We start from the raw sequence: 21,266 nt of genomic DNA, 5'->3' as shown, positions 1-21,266 counted from the left end.
AGAGGTGGAGAAGGGGTCCTAGGTCAGACTGTCCTTGACCGGGGACGCTGGTCGCCTAGAGGCGCTCACAGAAGACCCCGACAATCCCAGCCCTGGGAGCGGCGCAGGCCTGGGCAAGGGCTTGGTGCTGCCGTGGGGCAGGCCCAGCGGGCCGGTTCCTAGAAGGCAGGCAACCCAGCGTTTGGACTCTGCCAGGCGGCAGCCGGACCGAGGCAGGTGGAGCTGGCGCAGGGCCAGGGTCCCCAGGGCGCTACCCAAGGGCGCGGCCCCGCCCCACCCGCGGCGAGGCGGGCGGGCAGATGGGCGGCCCCAGGCGGGGGTCGCGGGCGTCTGGGCGACACAGGCGCGCCCGCCGCCTGCTCGCGGGACAAAGCGGGCCGAGACAAAGGCGCGGCCAACACCTGTCGCTCTTGGCGCGGCCGCCGCTTTTCTCCGCCGAGGCGGCTGCAGCTGCCAACTGTCACGGGCATCAAGTTACGGGGCCAGACGGCAGCCCCGGCGGACCGGGAGGGGGATGGGGTGGCCGCGGAGGGACAAGGGGGACGGGGGCACGAAGAGGACTAGGAGGGGAGGGAGGCGGGGTGGGGGCCCGGGAGGGACGGGCGGGCGTGGCGGAGGTGGATGGGGGTGACAGAGAAGGAGAGCCGGGGAAGAGCGGGGCACCCTGGAGCCCCCCCACTGGGATTGCGGCGCTGGCGGAGGGCGGCGGCGCCGGGGTCAGCCCGCAGCCGGGACGGATCCCCCAGAAAGGCTGGGGGCCGGGGGGGGGCCCTCCTCCGCTGCCCGATTCACCCCCACATTCCCGGGGCGTCACAGTCACCCCATCCAGACCTGAAGCCCCCTCTAGGTCCCGAGACCGCGGACCGCACGGTGGCTCTGCCCCCGGGACCCGGGCCACCCCGGGGCGGGAGAGGGAGAGCGAGTGAGCGGCGGGAGGATGGCGGGCAACGCACGAGCCCCTGCCCCGCGCACGGCGGTTCTGGGGTCCTAGCGCAGCCGGGCGAGGGACGCCGGGCACCCGGGGCTGCGCCCCCCCGCCGCCCCCCGCCGCCGCGCCCGCTCGCCGCCCCCCGCCGCCGCGCCCGCTCGCCGCCCCCGGTGCCGCCCCGCGGGGGTCGCGCGGAGGCCGGCCGGGCCCCGCCCCGCCAGCTGCCGGCCGGCCGAGCCGCGGGCCCACAAAGCGAGCGGCGCCCATTGGCTGCGGCGCGCCTCCCCGTCGGCGGCCCGGCCCGCGCGGCCAATCGGCGCGTTCAGATGCAAATCAGCGGCTATAAAAGGGGCGGGGCCGCGGCGATCCGGAAGACGCGGGGCAGCGCGGGCCGCGGCCGCACGGCCGGGTGGGCGAGGGCGCCGCGCTCCTGCGCACGGGCATGGCTCCGCCCCTGGCGCCCGGCAGGGACCGCGCGGGCCGGGAGGATGAGGACGGTTGCGAGGCGCGGGGGGACCGCAAGGTGCGGGCCGGGCCGGGCGGGGCGGCGGGCACGCGGGCGGGAGGCCGCGTGCGGCCGGGACTCAGGGTCCGCTTCCCGCAGGCCCGGAAGCCCCTGGTGGAGAAGAAGCGGCGCGCGCGGATCAACGAGAGTCTGCAGGAGCTGCGGCTGCTGCTGGCGGGCGCCGAGGTGCGGGGCCGGGCGCGGGCTGCGGGGCGGGCGGGGTGCGTCCGGGGCGCAAGGCCCGCTCACCGCCGTCCCCGGCCCGGACAGGTGCAGGCCAAGCTGGAGAACGCTGAGGTGCTGGAGCTGACGGTGCGGCGCGTCCAGGGCGCGCTGCGGGGCCGGGCGCGCGGTGAGTGGCGGCGGGGCGGGCTGCGGGTGCCTGCCAGCCGGGCGCGGGAGCGTTCACCCACTGGCCCGCCCCTCTGGCGCCCCTATCCTGTAGGCGGCGAGGGCTCCCCCCGGAGCAGGGTGTGCCCCGTGTCTCCTGGGTGCGCCCAGTCCCGGTGGGCCCGTTGGGACGCTGGTCTCTCCCTCCCACCCTGGGTGCAGAGCGGGACCAGCTACAGGCCGAAGCCAGCGAGCGCTTCGCCGCGGGCTACATCCAGTGCATGCATGAGGTGCACACGTTCGTGTCCACATGCCAGGCCATCGATGCCACCGTCGCTGCTGAGCTCCTGAACCACCTGCTGGAGTCCATGCCGCTGCGCGAGGGCAGCAACTTCCAGGACCTGCTAGGGGACGCCCTGGCCGGAGCCCCTGGGCGCAGTGGTTGGCCTGCGGGAGGGGCCCCGGGGTCCCCGATGCCCAGCCCCCCAGGGTCCGGGGACGAACTGTGCTCCGACCTGGAGGAGGTCCCTGAGGCCGAACCGAGTCGGGCACCTGCTGAGGGGGCAGACTTGGTGCCTGCAGTCCTGGGAAGCCAGACCGCATCCCGAATAGCCCAGAGTGTCTGGAGGCCTTGGTGACCAACGCCAGCCAGGATCCTCAGGGAGTGGGCCCAGCCTTCCCGTGCTCTACTCCCTTCTCCCTGGGGTTGACATGTGGTGGGGCAGGGCCCTGGGTGTCTTCCAGATCTGCCCTCCCCGCCCCTCCACTGGCCGGCTTGCAGGCAGCCCCTGAGGACCAGCCCAGTCCGGTCCCCAGCCCTGTTACATCTTCCCTGTTACGTCCTGAGGACGTAACATTTATGGACCCTGCAGCTCAGGAATGGGTGGCGGAAGGGAGCTAGGGCAGTAGGAAGAATCCTGTAGAGCCACCAGGGCTCTCCCAGGTTCAGCCTTCTCTGCCGAGGTGTGGGTCTGAGGGCAGGGGTGACAGCAGTGGTGCTGGGTGCTGGTGTCCCAGGGAGGGGTGCTCAGGCCCTGGCAGCCCTGGGCTAAACAGAAGCTTGAATTTGCCACTTTGATGGGAGACAAGGGGAGGCAGGTGCGTTCCGCAGCACTGCTCCAAGCTGCCAGAAAGAAGCGAGGCTCTGTCCATCTTGACTGTAGCACACTTGAGATTGTGTATTCGGTTGCCATCAAATGTTACAATTTTATTAAATAAAGAATTTTGGACTTAGTTACCCTTGAAGTATTACCAGATGGTGTGGTGTCGTTAATGTGTCAGATATGTAAATGACAAACTAAGCACATTTTTCCTGCATCTGACTCCTGCGAACGTCCTTTAAAACTTCGCCCTTTATCAGCGAAGTGAGTAGTGTGACGTGTTAGAACACCCTGTGGCTCCTCTCGCAGGAGACAGTGCTCTGCGTCCCTGTGGCTGGACAGGTCCTCAGGCCTGGCCACTGTCCCTGGCAATGTGTGTGTGACCTGAAGGATTCCATTGGCGTGGGGTCTGTCTCCGGGGTAACTCGTGATAGGGAAATGACCTGTCTCTGCACCATGTTCTTGCTGTGAACTTCAAGAATAATAACACTAATGCCTAATTGCTAGCTGCCGTCTGGGTGGATGTATCTTTCAAAGACCTGTTTTCCAATCCATAAGTGTGATGCGGGTGTCAGGACCACTTGTGTTCATTGTCACTTTTCTTGACTGAAGAAAGAATGGTGCTCCCTGGTGCTATTGCCTTCAGGGACAAGGGGACCCACCCAGTTCTCGGCTTGATATGAAAGTGCCAAGGCCCTAGGGGGCTTGAGCCTGAGGTTGAACTGGGCCCAGGAGGTCAGATCCCTCAGGGATGGGGGGTGACGGGATGGGCAGCTGGGGTGCAGGAGCCTGACCTCTTGGGCTGGGTCAGGCCTGCAGATAGCACGTGGTCAGTTGGCTGCAATCACTGCCATGGCTAGCCTAGTCCCCTCCTCCTGCTTCAGGCCCCCAGATAGCTTGTTCTTACTTTGGGTTGGCAGTACCCAGGCTGGGGCCAAGCTGTGATGACTTGGAATTGAAATCTGAGTCTCCTCTATGGTTGTGTACTTTTGCCTTAAGAACATCTTCCCTGTTACAAAAGCCCTCAAGCAGATCATGGCCACCAAGGGTGTTTCAGAGTTTGGGGTTCACTCTGGCACCCCTGCAATTCAATCATAGACCAAAGCCACTGGACTATAGCCAGATGCAGCCTAATTTTAGCAACTGGGGCTGAGCTGCTGAGGGAAGGGTGGGTGAGGCAGGTCCACAGATGGGGCTTGCGGAATGGAAACATCATTCCTGGAATTATTTTAATTACCCCAGACAGACTGATGTAGGGCGTGTCCACAGGGACAAGGATGGATAACAGGCCATCCTGAAAGCCCTGTCCCATGTCCTCCCAACACACCCAAAGGCCACTGCAGTAAGCTCTGATGCCATTTGGGGAGCATCAGCAAGGCACTGCTTTCAAAGAACAGTTCTTTCCTTTTACTTCCACTCTCATCACATCTTCCCAGGGGCCCTGGAAGGGGGTCAAGGATGCAAGGTACAGGAGGCTGACCTGGGGTTAGTGTCGCTCAGACCAGGAGCAGCCCAATGCCAGAAACCACAAACCATCCCTGGCCCACTGTGTTAGTTTTCTATCACTGCCACAACAAATGACCACAAACTTGGTGGCTTAAAACAACGCACAAACGTTTACTATCTTGCAGGTTAGAAGTCCAACACAGGATCCACTGGGCTACAATCAAGGTGCCGGCAGGCAGGGCTGCTTTCCTTTCTGGAAGCTTGAGGGTAATCCATTTCTGTGCCTTTCCTCGATTCAGAGGCCACCCACGTTCCTTGGACAATGGCCCCTTCCTCCATCTTCAAAGCTCCTTCATCAAAGTGTTGCATCACTCTGACCCTTCATCCGCCCTCCTGTATCCCCAGACCCACTTCTGCCTCCTCCTTCCTTCTGCCTTTAAGGACCCTTGTGAATACATCGGGCCCAACTGGATAATCCAGGATAATCTCCCCAAACCAAGCTCCTTAACTTAGTCCGTCATATTTGCAGAATCTCTTTTACCATGTAAAGTAACATCCTCGAGGGTTCTGGGAGCTGGGATGTGGTCATGGGGGAGGCATTATCTGCCTCCCACACCCCCCCCATGCCTTGGACCAGGCATCCTGACTTCCATCGGGCCACTTCCCCACAGGGCACTGGGTCCCCTACCCTCTCCTCTGCTCGGTGACTCTGCTCTCCCCACTGCATCATTAACTTCTCCTCCCTCCCGGATCACTCTTGTCAACCTACAAACAAGCTGTAAACACCTCCCTGGACCTGGCCTACCCTGTTAGCCTCTGCCTCATTTCTCTGCTCTAAAGCAAAATCCCACTCGCTGTCTCCGCTTCTGCATGTCTAGTTCTTCATTCCTCTCCAACCAGGCTGTTGTTCCGCCCCTCCACTCACACTGCCTGTCCCAGGGTCTCCAGCCACCGGCCTACTTCCCAACCCAGTCTCCGTGTTCAGCTGAACCTCCTGTGGGTTATGGCTCCCGCCACCTGGGGCAAGCAGGAGGTGAGGCAATGAGAATGAAGACTATTTTCAAGAAACTTGACTGTGAAGGAAACAGTAAGATATCTAGCAGACCTCAGTGGGGTGCTGGTTCCTGGGGAAAGAGTGGATAAGACAGAAGGTTGTTGGTGCTTAAGGTTTGGAACTGGTTCAACTGTGAGTGATGACAAGGTCGATGGTGGGGATACTGGCCGACCTCATGACCGCCACCCTCCTGGGCCGCCCTTCCCCACTGGCCACCTCTGCCGGCCCCCGTGGGCATGTCCTTCCTAAGGCTCCGTCCTCGACCCTTCCCTGGGCCCGCACCCGGCGACCCCGTCTGGGCCGTTGGCTCCACCCCGTGTCCGTGATCCCGAGCCCGTCCCCCGCCTGCTGGCTCCCCTGTACTCTCCCGTCTGTCCACTCGGTGTGGCCACTTGGGTGTCAGACGGGCATCGCCGCCTCGCCACGGCCAAAACCATCACCCACGCCCCCAAAGGCGGCGCCACCTCTCGGCAGAAACAGGGAGACGTCACCCTCAGGTTCCTTCTTTCCCTGCCTTCCCGCTCCAAATCAGCCAGGCCCCTGCGCTCCGCTTCTAAATCCGGCCCCGACCTGTCGTCTTCTTTGCCACCGACCGAGTCTTGTAACCCGCGCCAGGCAGCAGGTGTCTGGCTGCCCTCCCCACCCCAGTCCCGGCCGCGGCCTCCAAGGCTCGGCGCCGCCCGGCCTCCCCGGCCTCCCCGCGCTCTGCTCTGGACTCGGGCTTCCGCAAGTGGCCCGAGGGCCAGGATCCGGCCAGCCTCGCTCAGCCCCGCGCGGCCCGCCCTGGAGCCCTTCTGGGACTGCGGGGAGCCGGCGTTCGGGAATCCGAGGGACCTGGGACTAAGGCTGCCGTAGCTCCGCAGGCCTCCGGGAACAGGGTTCCAGTAGCTCGCTGCGCTCGGAGACGCTCGGAGGGGCCGAGGCCTTGGCCCCGCCCCTCACGAGGCCAACCGCGAGGCCTCCTGGGAGATGTAGTTCAAGCCCCTCGCCTTCGTCTCTGTCGGGGCTGCCGCAGGGTGAGCCGGGACTGCGACTCCCAGAGGCCTCCGCGGCTCGGAGGCGGCGTCCCCAGTGGCCGCGAGCTCCGAGCCGGGCGCCCAACGGTGCGCAACTGCGTCCAACGGTGCCGGAGGGCGCGCGCCGCCCGTTAAGCGGCTTGGCCGCGGCGGCGGCGGGGTTGCGGTCTCTCCCACACCCCGGGGACCAGGAGAGGACGCGAAGAAGGCGCCGGCGCTCTGCAGCTCGGGCCCTCCGCAGCTGCCGCCGCCCGGCTGAGGCGCGAGGGGGCCGGCTGCGGTCCCCGGCGCCTGGGCGTCGGGAGCCTTAAGGCTGCGCACGGGGTTCGCAAGTGTGGCCAAAGCCAGCGACTGAGGTCGAGGAAGGAGGGGTCGAATGGAAGCGGGTTTCTCGAGGAGGGAGGACACTGTTGGCTGTGCCAGAGCCCGAGCGCCGGCTGTGCTCAGTGTGCATCCCACACAGGTGTTTGTAAGTAGGAAGGGAGGGCTCCAGAAAGCACGGGCGCTCGGCCCACTTGGAAAAGCAGCCTGTGGTGCAGCCCTATCTTTAGGAGGCCTTGGCTGCTCAGCTGGCAGCCTATGGATGAACTCCAGTGAACTTTCCTTATTACCATGCTAAAGTCTCCACCCCGTAACACGTGACCTGTCTGGGGACGAACTAAAAACACAAACCTAAGGGAAACCACCACCCCCTACGTGCATTGATACTTTTTCACTCTCTACTGCCCCATAGAAACCCCATGCCACTTTCCCTTGGAGACCCTGCTTTGGAGAATATTCCCCAGGGCTCTCCTCACTTGCTGCATGCAAGTGGGTAAAACTACTACTCAAGACTCGCGTGTTCTCGTGGAGCGTTGTCACTCACCAGGCGAAAAAAACCCCAATCTTTCCAGGAACATCTTGAGCATGTGTTATGTGCTGGGGGTTGAGGTGAGACTGACAGGACCCCTGCTGTCATGGAACATGCAGTCTCTTAAGATCAGCAAGAGCCCACGGAGAAACAGTCGAACACAGACTTCCCAGAGGTAGACGTTGGCATTTTTGAGAGACAGCAGCCAGGGAGCCCAGGTTTTACCAGATTACTAGTGCAGTACTTGGATATGAAGGTGTCTGGAAGGAGGAGAGGTACGGTTTTAACCTGTGGTCCACAGGCCTTTTAGTTCTCATGGAAGCTCCCAGGCTTTTTGCTCTTGTAATCCTCAGGGGAAAATATTGCCCTCCCTTGAAGATAACACACTCTGTACTTGTTCTTCTTCCCGTTGTCATGCTGTCGGCCGACTTGTCAATGGATAACACTTGGGGTACTATATTCCTCTCTTCTTCAGATCCTGCCCCACCTTAACCTCAAAAAATCTTGAATGTGTCCTTAGGCATCTCGGCCAGTTTCCCTACCATGGACCTTGTCATCACTCACAGTTGAACCAGTTCCAAACCTTAAGCACCAACAACCTTCTGTCTTATCCACTCTTTCCCCAGGAACCAGCACCCCACTGAGGTCTGCTAGATATCTTACTGTTTCCTTCACAGTCAAGTTTCTTGAAAATAGTCTTCATTCTCATTGCCTCACCTCCTGCTTGCTCTTCACAAAAGCTTAGTATGGTTATGTTTCCTGCCATGCTACTGAAAACTTCTCACGAAGTTGCCAGTGAACTAATTGCTAAGTAGGTGCTTCAGTTCTCATCGTACCTAAAGACTGCCAACAATGTCATGCTTAATGATCTTGTCCCACATTTCTTTCCTTGGCCCTCTGGTTATCTCTAGGCTATGATCTGTGTGAGCTCCATGGGTTCACCTACCATGTCACCAACTCCAAAAACTACTTCCAGCCCAGTTCTCTTTTGAGCCATCATGGAGTTTATCCAAGTGCCCCTGGTTGTTGCCACTCAGGAATCCCACAGGTTCTTCAAACTCAAGTTGAAACCTGAACTTAGCTCTCCTGCAAAACCTGCACCTCCTTTCGTGTTCTAGATCCTTCAGAACAACATGACCATCCTCAGTCACTCCAGCCAGAAACCTGGTATTCCATGGAGACCCCCTCCCTGGACATCTCCTTCCACCCCACCACGCAATCAGTGTCCAGGAACTGAATTCTTACCTTCTAATAGGTTGAATGGATGAGTGAATGAATTTTCACCTTATACCTTTTCTCCCTGCTGCTGCATTCTTAATTCAGTCTCTTGTCTCGCACCTGGAGAATGGCAGTGGTCATTAAGAAAATGCCTGAGTTTCAGTTCTTTCAAAAGCCCAACATTGCAGATTCAGAAAGTTACGGTAGGCCCAACACTCCCGTGGGTCAACTCAGAACTTAACTAGCTTTGCCTCTAAGTCCCCTTCCCCATCCTGTTCCACCCTTGCTAGGTTTGGTTTGCTGCATTGCCAGCCTGCTCCTCTACTCTGCTTGCCTTCAACCTTGGCTCAGATAGCACCACCTGTGTGAAGCCTTTCCTGGTCAACGCTTTTTTTAATGCAGTTTCTAAGTTTCATTTCCCTGGTGGTGTATTTCAGATGTTTATTCATTCCACAATTATTTATTGGACGCCTCTGCCAGGCATTATTCTAGCTGCTGGAGATAAACAATGTTTCATCTCAAGCTTATATGGTAATGTGGGGGGCAGACAAAAAATATATAATATGGCAGGTGGTTTTTATGTGCCAAGCAGAAAAATAAATCAGGTCACGGGCACAGGGACTGATGGTGTGGCAGCAGGGTGCAGTTGAAGTTGATCAGGGATGGCCTACCAAGGCTGAGAGAGATTTTTTGAGGTTAAGGTGGGTCTGGATCTGAAGAAGACAGGATTATAGTACCCCAAGTGTCATTTGAGCAGAGAATCAAATGACACGAGGGAATGAGCCAAGGAGCTGTCTTGGGAAAGAGTATTCTGGGTCAACAGCAAGTACAGAGGCCTAGAGGAAGGACTGTGTTGGGCCTGTTCCAGGGACGGTGAGGCTGGAGTGGGATTCCTATAGTCTTTAAAAAAAATACTTCTTGTTTTTTCTCTCTTTCAATAATAACAGCCATAACATTTGTGGAGCATTTGCCAGGTGCTAGGGGACTGTATGTAAAGTGCACCATGTACATGATCTTATCTGTTCTTCAAATGTTATAATAATCCTTTATGGTAGGTATTACTGTTCTTCATTTCCCAGATGAGGAAACTGAGGCTCCAATATGTTAGGTGGCCTTTTATCTAGCTAGATTTGTATTAGAAAAGCAATATACATTCCCAGAAAAAGTCAAAAATTACAGAAGGCAGGCAGTGAAAAGGGCAAATCTTCCTTCCCTCCTATTCCCTGCCTTCCTGTCTCGCCAAGAGCTTCCACGATGAACAGTTTCTTAGGTGTGCTTTTGGATGCTTTCTATGCATTTGCAAGCATATGTATCTAGGATACATGCCTTTTTCTTTTTCACACAAACGGGACCGTTTTGTACACGCCATTCTTCCACTTTGTAAACCTAACAATAGAACCATTTATTCAACAGTATAGACTGAGCACCTGCTATGTGCTGGACTGTCCTGGGCACTGGGGACCCTGTGGTGAGGAAGATGAAGCCCCTCACTCACGGAACTTACCCGGCCCACCTTCCGCGCCGGCACATGCAGACCCTCCTCATTCACTTTAATCCTGGGCTGTCCCAGTGCATGGGTGTCCCCCACCCACCATGCAGAAGGGGATTTCTGAGGTTTTGCCAAGATCAATACTCAGCAAACACCCTTGTGTACTTTGCAACTATGCACGTACATTTCTAGAATTAGAATGGCTGTGCAAATGGTACGTCATTGAGCAATTTGTATGTATTGTCAGATCACTGACCAAAATTAAAATTGCATCACTTTGTACCTCTGCCCTGAGTGTATGAGGGTGGCAGCTTTCTATATCCCTGCAAGCTAGCTGCAGGTATTCCTGCTTTACTGATTTAGTATTATTAAAACTTTTTTTTTAAGTAGGGAAGGACATTGAATGTTGGGGTTCCTTTTGAAATCTTTTAAGATAATTACATGTTGCCTTATTTTTGTCCTTTGGCCTATCAATTTGGGGTATTTTGTGATTGAATTCACCAACACTGAGCTGCCCTGTTTGCATTTTCATAATGAACCCCCATGGTCAAGGTGGGCCAAGGTCCAGCTGAAGTTGGTTTGTGTAGGATTTTTTTAAAAATAGACTTCTTTAGAGCAGGTTTAGGTTCACAGCAAAATTGAGCAGAAATTTCTCATCTATTCCTGCCCTCTGACATGCACAGCCTCCCCCACTGTCAGTATCCCACAGCGGAGGGTACATTTTTCACACCTGATGAACCCACCCACATTGACACATCATCACCCCGAGCCCATAGCTTGCGTTAGGGTTCACTCTTGATGTGCATCCCGTGGGCTTGGACAAATGAATAAGGACATATCCTCCACTCTGGTGTCACACACAGTATCTTCACTGTCCTAGAAGTCCTCCCTGCTCCACCTACTCATCCCTCCCTCTCCCCAACTCCCGGCAACCCTGATCTTTTCACCATCTCCATAGTTTAGCCTCTTCCAGAATGTCGTGCACCATTCTTGCGTCAGAATTTCTCGGGGATGTTCTGTGGGTTTGTGTGCTGTCTTTGGTCTTGTGTCCGTGTCTTGCTGCCCTTGTGAGAAGCTTGCGAGCCTTGCTCTTCTTCCTCTGTGCTCGGAACACTTCAGCGTGGGGACGGTCTAGTCCTTCGAGTGAGAGCAAGTCCTCTGTGAAGTTGTCGGCTCCTGGCCCCCTAGGCCACATGGGGACAGATGGGGGGGAGGCACTTTTTGGTTTTTTTCCCTGGATCCTTGAATAGGCAATTTCTGTCTCTTCTCTCTTCCTGCCTCTTTTGTTTTCTCTCTCCTGCTTTCTCCTCCTCTCCCTCCCTCTTTATCTCTTCAGCCTATGTCTCTGTGTGAGTAAGGGCAGTTGCAGCAGTACCTCCTTTGTTTGAGAAGTCAGTGCTGCAGGTAAAGCCCCTGTCACAGTCGTCTTGGGTAGAATTTCCTTTCTTTTGGTTCCTACCTGGCTCTCCTTCCTCATCCCCACCCATTCTTGTGTCCTCTCCCTTCCTCATCTGCCTGGCCCTGTCTCTTTCCTTTCCCCTCTTCCTCTTTTCTCTCTGCCTCTGTCTCCTTTCTACTCTCTTCCCTCTTTTTGTCTCTTCCTCCGCCCCCAGTCCCCTTCTGTTCTGCCTTTCCCGCTTTGTCCTTTCCTAGCCTTCCTGTGCCTTCCTGCGTCTCCAGCAGTGGGTGCTGAGGGCGGCAGTCCAGTGTCTGCCTCTGCCGGGCAAGTGACTCCCTCCTCCTCCTTCCCTCCCGCAGGGCGTGGTCTGCTCACTCACTGGGCTACCAGATTCACCCTGGAAAGAGATGAAAGATATCTGCAGGGGACAACCAGGGAAGTGTGCCCAGCGCTTGTCAAGGTGAGTGTGTGGGGAGTCAGGCCACCCACGTGGAGGAGTCCCCTGAGAATGGGGTGCGGGGCATAGGCCGCTCCTTCCTCCATTCCTTCCTTCCTTCCTTCCAGTGCTCACAGACAGCCCCTGCCCGTCCTAACTCTGGCGGCTGGAAAGGGCCCACCCAGTCCACATAGCGGAGGACCAGAGCCTGGCAGGGCTCTGTAATGGGACTTCAGGCTTCGTTAAAGGACCACAGAGTTGTTTAGGGATGCTGGGACAAAGTCAGGAGGGGGAAGTACCATTTTCCATATGAATTGGCACCGGTAGTGGAATGTACTATCTATAGGGCAGACCAGGAGCGCAGACTCTAAGGATGTGGTGGGAACCCCAGACCCTGAGACTCTCAGTGGAGCCTGGTTGCTGGCTGCCTCTTCATTCAGAACCCCCCCCAGGTTGCAGGCACCGGGCTCTTGCTTTTTGTCCTCTGGATTTGCCTTGGCTTAAGATCCAGTTGGCAGCAAGGCTCCGAGTCCCTGGACTTCTGGAGGCTCAGCAGTCCCTATGTGCTTTATGAGTGCAGAAAGCATGTGGGACGCCTCCACTGGGCCCTGAACAGGTTCTGTGGCGTGGACAGGGTGCGAGTAAGAGGTGGGATGGTGCATGCCCTGCTTTAGGGAGCCTGGGAACAGATCCCTGGAGGCAGCCTGTGCCCTGTTACCAGGAAGAGTTTCAGCAGGAAGGTTCACCAACTCCTAGGGAGCAAGGCCTCTGCCTTAAGGAGAATGTAATTTCAGAGGGGCAGACATTTCCTAATCATCAATGTATAAGAAACAAGTCTGACTGGGTGCAGTGGCTCACGCCTATAATTCTAGCACTTTGGGAGGCTGAGGCAGGAGGATCACTTGAGCCCAGGAGTTCAGGACCAGCCTGGGCAACATAGTGAGACCCCATCTCTATACAAAATTTAAAAATTAGCCAGGCATGGTAACATGCACCTATATTCCCAGCTACTTAGGAGGCTGAGGTGGGAGGATGGCTTGAGCCCAGGAGTTTGAGGCTACAGTGAACTATGGTCCCGCCATTGTACTCTAGCCTAGGCAACAGCAATACCCCATCTCAAAAAAAAGATAAAAAGAAACAAGGCTGTGAGAGAACAACAATCATTAGGGCGCAGGGGTTGAGAAAAAGTTGAGATGACCTCAGATACTCAGGCTTCCAAAGGCAGGTGGAAGAAGGTGGCATGTGAGCCCTGCAGGACAGGTGGAGGTTGGAGGATGATAGAGGATGAGGCTTGCTTTTCAGACCCCAGAGGTCACCATGCTCCCAATTTTGATGTGGGACTTTCCAAAGGACAGGGCGTAAGGCACAGAGGCCTTCTCCTTGGCGGGACTGGGCTGTCTGTGTGGGGCCTGCCCTGGGGATGTGCTGCCTTCTGCGGCTTCACCCCGCTTCCCTTCTCGCCCCTTCCTCCCGGTGGATACAGAGCCTGCGCACACTGGATCTCGCTCCTGGGCGGCTAGAACTGGAAAGCATGTCTGACTCCACGTGGTCCAGCCACGCTCCCCGCACTGCCTGCGTTCGAGAGCTGGGGGGTCCGGGGACCAGAGCCAGAGCAGGGACGAGGGCTGTTCCCGGTGCACCCCACGAGGGCACGGCCCACCCAGGCCAGCAGGACCTCACAACCCTGTCGAAGAAAAAGAACCAAAACAGATAACAGGAAAGTTATTTATTGCTGTGCAACAAACTGCCCCACAGTTTAGCAGCTTGAAACAAACATTGTTCCCACAGCTCCTGTGGGCCAGGAGACCAGGCCCAGCTCAGCTGGTGCCTCTGCCCAAGGTCTCTCCCGAGGCTGCCGTCAGGGTGGCCGCCAGGCCTGGTCTCAGGTGGAGGGCGGGCGAGGGCGGGCCGCTGCCCAGCCGCCGGCAGAGGCTGTGGGCAGGATTCAGTTCCTCACAGGCTGTCAGACTGAGGGCCTCCTCGTTCTTTTCTGCTTTTTGGCTGGAGGCCTCACTCACTTCTTGGCAATATGGGCATGTCCAGAAGGCAGTGCACAGCATGGCAGGCGGCTCCGTCCTGCAAGACGGAAGGCCACCTCTTGTGACCTACTTTAGAAGTGACACAGAAGTGACATCCCGTCACGTTTGCTGTATTCTTTTGGTGTGGGTTCAGCCCGAGTTCCGGGGAGGGGATTACACAGGGTGTACATAGCAGGAACTGGGGTGTCAGGGCCGTCTCCAGCTGCCTACCCACGATGTTCCACGCGCCTCCTGTGTCTGTGCTCTCACCCTGGTCCTCGGGCTCCGGGGGAGGGTCTCACCGGAGCGTGCAGCACTCGCTCAGTACGTTGTCACTCTGGCGTCTCACTGCTGACTTAGCAGCCGAAACCTGCATTGCTTCCTCATGAGATGGGTGTGTCCGGAGAGTCAAGCCGCAAATGCAAGGATGCACTTGTTCGGAAAGCCTCCCTCCACATCCCGCCCTCTTTGAACCTTTCCAGGGCATCTCGTTATTTTTAATTCCCATTTCCTGAGTGACATAGAGCATCTCTTCTGAAGCTCACGGCTTATTAGTATTTTTCTCAGAGCTGGATCAGGCCCGGATCTATCTATACTTCCCGAGGTCCCTGCTGGTGTAGTCCCGGGAGTGGAGGATCATTAGGGAAATTCCGGAAGCCGGCGCGGGGGAAGAGCTCTGCCCTGGCGCCCTTGCGGTATCCACATAGGCCATGCAGACAAGGCTGGGCCACAGCTGACTCTCGGTCTCAGCGCAGTGCCTCGCCGGCCTCCCAGCAGGCCGGGCCCCGCTTGCTGTGAGGCCTGAGGCTTCCTGCCCCACCACCTGGGGCACAGGCTAGAAAAGAGCTTGGCTCCAGCGTGGCAGCATCTCCTCGAAGCAGGGTGTCCCGGCATCCTCGTGTCACTCATCTGGTCACTGTTTCCTGCATCACCCTGCACAAGGTCCATGGGAAGCTGGCACCTCTGGCTACTCCTCCTTTTGTTGTCTGTGCAAATAATAAACTGAATCTGAAAAGGGCTCATATTTCTTTACCAGCAAATCTGTCAGCCTTGGCCTTGCCCTGTGCTTGACAGAGTGGAAGGAAAACTAGGGGAGATCCAAGGCCGGGGGGAGAAAGGGCCCAGGCCCCACCCCGTTTGGGGACCAAACTTATCTCCCCTTGCCCAGTGACATTCTGCTTTCTGCCCCTGCTTCCCTCCAACACTTGATCCATCCCTCTTAAGCTTCAGTCCCCAACCCCACCCCCCGCCGTGGCCCAGGACTGGTCCGTGGCCTGTTAGGAAACAGGCTGCGTTATCACCGCCTGAGCTGCATGCCACCTCCCTGCAACCCACGACCCCCACCCTCCGTCCATGGAAAAATTGTCTTCCAGGAAATCAGTCCCTGGTGCCAAAAAGGTTGGGGACCGCTGCCCTTAGGGCCTGGCCACTTCTCTTTTAGGATGTTTTAACCAGATCTACTCCACTGAATCACCTAGCGAGACTCTGAAGGTTAGAGGGGGCTCCTGCGGGACCCTCCCAGCTCTCAGACGGACCAGCATTTGGGGCAAAGGGCTAGAGGGCTAGAGCTGCCTTCTCCACCTTCCCAACACTTCACTGTGGACACTTGCAGGTCACAGCAAAGTTGAATGAATTTCACTTTGCACATCGGTATAGCCGCCACCTGACTGTGCCACTCATACTCTACTTGCTTTATCACCTCTAACCAAGCCTCCATTAGCCCGTTTTATTTCTGATTCCTTTCAAAGGCAATTACAGACTTCCTACTGCCTTCCCCTAACTACTTGAGCATGCTCATCAAGTAGAGTTGATTATTCACAGTCCTCTTTTCATTTGATGTAAAACTTAACATCAAATGAAATGAATGCTCATAAGTGAACATTTGCTGAATTTTGACAAGTGTATACACCTTTGCATCTCAAACCCTTCTCAGGGTCCTGAGCATCACCTCACTTCAGAAGATTTCCTCAGACTCCCTCCTGGTCCCCACTCCACGTAGGGGACCAAGACTGGAGCCTGAATAAAATATTTTTTAATATTTTTTATACTATAAATTTATTTTTTTTTCTTTCAATTTTTTTTTTATGCCGCCCGCTGTTTCTGAATATTTTTTTCTGGAATGTTAAAGTAGGTGAAAAACCATTGAAAAAATTGGAAAGTAGGTGTATTAAAACTCAAAATATTTTAAGTTTACATTTACATAAAAGACAATTTATAAATTTACTTACCTGGCTTTAATGGAAACAAACGCATCAATATTTCCAAAATCTGTTTTTAATATCTCATTTTCACTTGAGAGAATTGTCATGTGAATTTCTCTTGATCAAGTGATGATCTTAATTATTGACTTCAACTTATTGAAATTTCTTTTAGATATGCCACTGTGCCTGGTATTATTAAAAGACTTCTCAAAGCCATTTCTGAAGCTGATAAGATTGTACTAAGCAGGCAGGCACAGTGGCTCATGTCTGTAATCCTAGCACTCTGGGAGGCCTAGGCGGGAGGATCGTTTGAGGTCAGGAATCCAAGACCAGCCGGAGCAAAAGCGAGACACCATCTCTACTAAAAATAGGAAGAAAGTAGCTAGACAACTAAAAATATATAGAAAAAATTAGCCAGGCACAGTGGCACATGCTTGTAGTCCTAGCTACTCAGGAGGCTGAGGCAGGAGGATCACTTGAGCCCAGGAGTTTGAGGTTGCTGTGAGCTAGGCTGATGCCACGGCACTCTAACCCGGGCAACAGAGTGAGACTCGGACTCAAAAACAAAAAACAAAAAAACATTGCACTAAGCAAAATTTGTGAATCAATTTTCAAAGACCCATACAGAATGGAAATTTTTTATTACAAACTATTGATCGCATACTCCTTAAAACCATTTCAGGTGAAATTTCTATATGACTTAAATCATCAGAACATTTAAGAATCAAATAAGTGGCTGTTTTGTGTAAATCAGATGCATTCATAGAAAAATTCTCCAGTGAAAAATTCAAAGTGTAAAGACATTTTAATTTTTTATATCTCAATTTCAAATGTGAAATTAAGGCATCTGTAATCTTAATTTCTATTTGATATGCACTTTTCCCTTAATAATTGACACAGTCATCCAGTGATTCATTTCCAATTTCTATGCTTTTTAGTTTATTTTAAAATTCAGGTAGTGTTTTAATCTCCTTTCTTAAAATTTAACATTCATCAAATATACTTCGAAAGTGACTTTTGTTTGTTGTAAGCATAGGGACAGGCCTACTAAGCATTCAGCTTTATGTATGATGTTGTGTTTTTTTATAGCAGAGCTTTATTAACATTCCCACTTGGTTCAGAATATCATCCTACACAGAGAGAGTGATAAAAATCTGTAATCTATTCACAGCAAGATGTTTTTGATGTCAGCATAGTGTGTTTTTTCATTTGGTAAATAATTCAATATTTATAAATGTCTTTAATTTGTGAAGTACCTTGATTGCATTTGATGTCGATCCTCATGAGGTATGTTTACATGTTTTTAATGTAGTTTTGTTTTTGTTTGTTTTTTCCTTGAGACAGACTCTTGCTTCTGAGCACAACCCATGCTCCTGTGTCAGGTTCTTGAGTAGCTAGGATTATTTAAATTCTAAAATCCTTCTGACTAATGTAGTTTTTAAAACAGACATAAGAATATTCCATCTGCTCATTGACTTCATACACACACACAAATACACAATGCTAAAAAAAGTTATTCAATTTGATTTCACAGCTGGGTGTAGTAGCTCATGCCTGTAATCACAGCACTTTGCGAGGCCAAGACAGGAGGGTCACTTAACACCAGGAGTTCTAGACTAGCGTGAGCAACTTAGTGAGATCGTGTCAGAAAATAGAAAAGTTAGCCAGTTGCATCACACAACTGTACTTCTAGCTACTTGGGAGGCTGGAGCAAGAAGATTGCCAGAGCCCAGGAGTTTGAGGTTCCACTGAGCCACCATCACACCACTGCACTCCAGCCTGGGCAACATAGCAAGACCCTGTCTCAAACAATTTTTTTATTCCATGTCAGCATTTTTGCATATTAAGATTATGAGCTGAGAAAGACAAGTTCAGCATAATCATTTTATCGGAGAAATAGTGGCTTATTTCCAATTTTGCATTTTATTGGGGAAATAGTGGCAGCCTTGCATAACTTGCCATATTTGCTCCATTATATCCTTGGCCACAAACATTTTTTATGTTAGTATCTTTTTCCATCCTCTAATTTCATAAACTAGACCTTTCAGTTTTTCCTTTCATTTCAATAAAGTCATTACAACATTTTCTTTCTCTCTCTTTCTTTTTTTCCCCTTGAGATGGCATCTGGCTGTGTCATCCAGGCTAGAGTACAGTGGTGTCATCATAGCTCACTGCAACCTCATATTCCTGGGCTCAGGCGATCCTCCCACCTCAGCCTGTGGAGTAGCTGGAACTACTTGCCTGGCTTAATTTTTTAAACTTTTTATAGACATAGTGTCTTGCTATGTTGCTCAGGCTGGTCTCAAGTGTATTCAAGTGATTCTCCGGCCTTGGCCTCCCAAAGTGCTGGGATTACAGGCATGAGCCACTGCACCTGGCCTTAATACAACTTTTTAAAATTTTAGTTACCAAACTACAAAGTGGAAACGACTTTTATTAGGAGTTTCTTAATGTGAGCATGCCTCATAGTCTGGCACGCCTGCTCACAATGGGCATCTGGTATACAATCAAAAAGTATTTGCTGCTTTTATTCTTTTTTTTTTTTTTTTTTTTTTTTGAGACAGAGTCTCGCTTTCTTGCCTAGGCTAGAGTGAGTGCCGTGGCGTCAGCCTAGCTCACAGCAACCTCAAACTCCTGGGCTCAAGCAATCCTCCTGCCTCAGCCTCCCGAGTAGCTGGGACTACAGGCACGAGCCACCATGCCCGGCTGATTTTTATATTATATATATTAGTTGGCCAATTAGTTTCTTTCTATTTTTATGGTAGAGACGGGGTCTCGCTCAGGCTGGTTTTGAACTCCTGACCTTGAGCAATCCGCCCGCCTCGGCCTCCCAGAGTGCTAGGATTACAGGCGTGAGCCACCGCGCCCGGCCTGCTTTTATTCTTGATAGTATTTCAAATCTAACATGATTTTCTAGTAGCATTATACATTTCTTTTTAATTTTATTGTACAAATAAGGCATTCTTTTTATTATTAGCTATAAATTCACCTAAAGTTAAAAACATGCCATGATTTGGACTTCTAGTAATTTCTTGCAATTCTCTAAGATGTAAAATATTTTTTTGCTTAAAGATCTAAAAATCACTCCAATTATCTGTTGCTGTTTCTTTGATTTTATCGTATTCTGCAAAGCATCATTTATTAAACTGTCAGTTTGAATATTTTATTTCTTTTTTATTATTATATTTTAGAGACAGGGTCTCGCTCTGTCACCCAGGCTGAAGTGCAGTGGTGTGATCGCGGCTCACTGCTGCCTCCAACTGCTGGACTTCAACCATCCTCTTGCCTCAGGCTCCTGAGTAGCTGGGACTACAGGCATGCGCCACCACGCCCAGCTAATTTCTAAAAATTTTTTGTAGAGACAGGGTCTCCGCTGTGTTGCCCAGACTGGTCTCCAGCTCCTGGCCTCAAGCAATCCTCTTGCCTCAGCCTCCTAAAGTGCCCAGATTACAGGCATGAGCCACTGCACCGGCCTTAATATTTTTTTAAGGACACTTCCATTTTAGAAAAGCATCACAATAAAACATAAAAGTTTCCTGATCAAAAATTCTGTTTAGGCCAGGTACAGTGGCTCTCATGCCTGTAATTTCAGTAATTTGGGAGGCTGAGGTGGGAAGATCACTTGAGGCCAGGATTTGGAGACCAGCCTGGGCAATACAGTGAGACCCCAATCTCTACAAAATAGTAAATAAATAAAATAAAATAAAATTAGCCTGTAATCCTAGCATTCTGGGAGGCTGAGGTGTGAGGATCAGTCGAGGCCAGGAGTATGAGAACAACCTGAGCAAGAGCAAGACCCTGTCTCTACTAAAAAGTAGAAAAATTAATTGGGAATGGTGGTGAGCACCTGTAGTGCTAGCTACTCAGGAAGCTGAGGCAGGAGGATCCCTCGAGCCCAGAAGTTTGAGGTTGCAGTGAGCTATGATGAGGCCATTGTACTCTAGCCCAGGCAAAAAAGTGATGCTCTGTCTCAAAACATTAGCTAAGCATAGTGGTGCACACCTATCGTCCTAGCTATTCAGATGGCTGAGGTGGGAAGATCACTTGAGCCAGGAGTTCGAAGTTGCAGTGAGCTATGATCATGCCACTGCATGCCCACCTGGGTGACAGAGTGAGAAGACCCTGTCTCTAAAAAAAAAAAAACAACCAAGAAAAATTCTGTTTAAAGTTTTCTAATTTTTGAAACCTTTTCTGAGTTGCAAAAATTTGATTTTGTTGTATTACTACAGAAAATTATGCATGAAAAATAAAGCCAAACTTTTGGAATAAATAAGCTAGTCACAGTGAATTCACTTGCCATTAGAACATTAAAAAGTCCTTAGAAAATCTTTGACCATCTTGTGAAATAGATTCCCTAAAATCTACATCTTGTCCTTTTTTAGATTTGTGTTCTATTAAACTCATTCTCTTCTTATCACAAAGAAGCAGCCACAATGGATAATAATTAAAACTTATTTCAAATAGCATCTTCATACTTTTTGCTCACACATATGGTCACTAGTTTCTGAAACTTCTAACATTTCTCTTTTTTTTTTTTTTTTTGAGACAGAGTCTCACTTTGTTGCCTAGGCTAGAGTGAGTGCCGTGGAGTCAGCCTAGCTCACAGCAACCTCAGACTCCTGGGCTCAAGCGATCCTCCTGCCTCAGTCTCCCGAGTAGCTGGGACTACAGGCATGCGCCACCATGCCCGGCTAATTTTTTCTATATATATTAGTTGGCCAATTAGTTTCTTTCTATTTATAGTAGAGACGGGGTCTCGCTCTTGCTCAGGCTGGTTTTGAACTCCCGACCTCGAGCAATCCGCCCGCCTCGGCCTCCCAGAGAGCTAGGATTACAGGTGTGAGCCACCGCGCCCGGCCTAACATTTCTCTTCATTTTCCTTTTGATAAGAGCCCCAGTGTTAAATCTCTTCATTTTCTTGAAAAAGATTCATTAGTTAACTCTGATGATGGTTCGGTTCTGATAACATCAGTGTTGAAGGACTCAGTCATTTTCAATAGCTGGAATACTGTTTTTTTCTAGCCAAACTTATAACTGTCCCCTATAATTTTGATCCATTTCTGCGTGTATTTTCCTTCTTTGCCTGAACATTGCACCACTTGTCTTTTTAGATGCCATATTTGTCTAAAAACTTTTAGTATGAATTTAAAATATATTTATTTTTAATATTCCAAATGTAGATATTGATTTACATTAACTTAGTCTAAATTATAATATTGAATAAGTAGGTGTATATAAAATTTTGTATCAAAAATACAGAAATCAGCTGTTGGTGG

At 52.2% G+C, this 21,266-nt stretch overlaps 1 protein-coding gene and 1 long non-coding RNA gene across 3 annotated transcripts; both read left to right on the top strand.

The window, feature by feature from the left end:
* The first annotated feature begins 1,277 nt into the window (after positions 1–1,277).
* Positions 1,278–3,011, top strand: HES6 (hes family bHLH transcription factor 6). Of its 2 annotated transcripts, none has more exons than XM_012755706.3 (4): positions 1,278–1,451; positions 1,533–1,619; positions 1,704–1,745; positions 1,986–2,263. In XM_012755706.3, the coding sequence occupies exons 1-4, from the start codon at positions 1,371–1,373 to the stop codon at positions 2,112–2,114; spliced, it is 339 nt and encodes a 112-aa protein (XP_012611160.1). In that variant the 5' UTR covers positions 1,278–1,370; the 3' UTR covers positions 2,115–2,263. The 2 variants fall into 2 exon arrangements, with proteins under 2 accessions (XP_012611160.1, XP_012611159.1); XM_012755705.3 differs by having other exon boundaries at positions 1,279–1,451; positions 1,704–1,785; positions 1,986–3,011.
* Positions 3,012–6,451: 3,440 nt separating this feature from the next.
* On the top strand, positions 6,452–14,806 carry LOC105866367 (uncharacterized). The gene is made up of 3 exons (XR_012920521.1): positions 6,452–6,848; positions 11,695–11,795; positions 13,255–14,806. It is a non-coding gene; the product is annotated as an uncharacterized LOC105866367 (long non-coding RNA).
* The last annotated feature ends 6,460 nt before the right edge of the window (positions 14,807–21,266 follow it).

Source organism: Microcebus murinus, chromosome 8 (genome assembly GCF_040939455.1).
Source record: "Microcebus murinus isolate Inina chromosome 8, M.murinus_Inina_mat1.0, whole genome shotgun sequence".
Taxonomy (NCBI): domain Eukaryota; kingdom Metazoa; phylum Chordata; class Mammalia; order Primates; family Cheirogaleidae; genus Microcebus; species Microcebus murinus.
The sequence above is the reverse complement of the archived record's forward strand: the minus strand, read 5'-3'. Positions and strand labels throughout refer to the sequence as shown.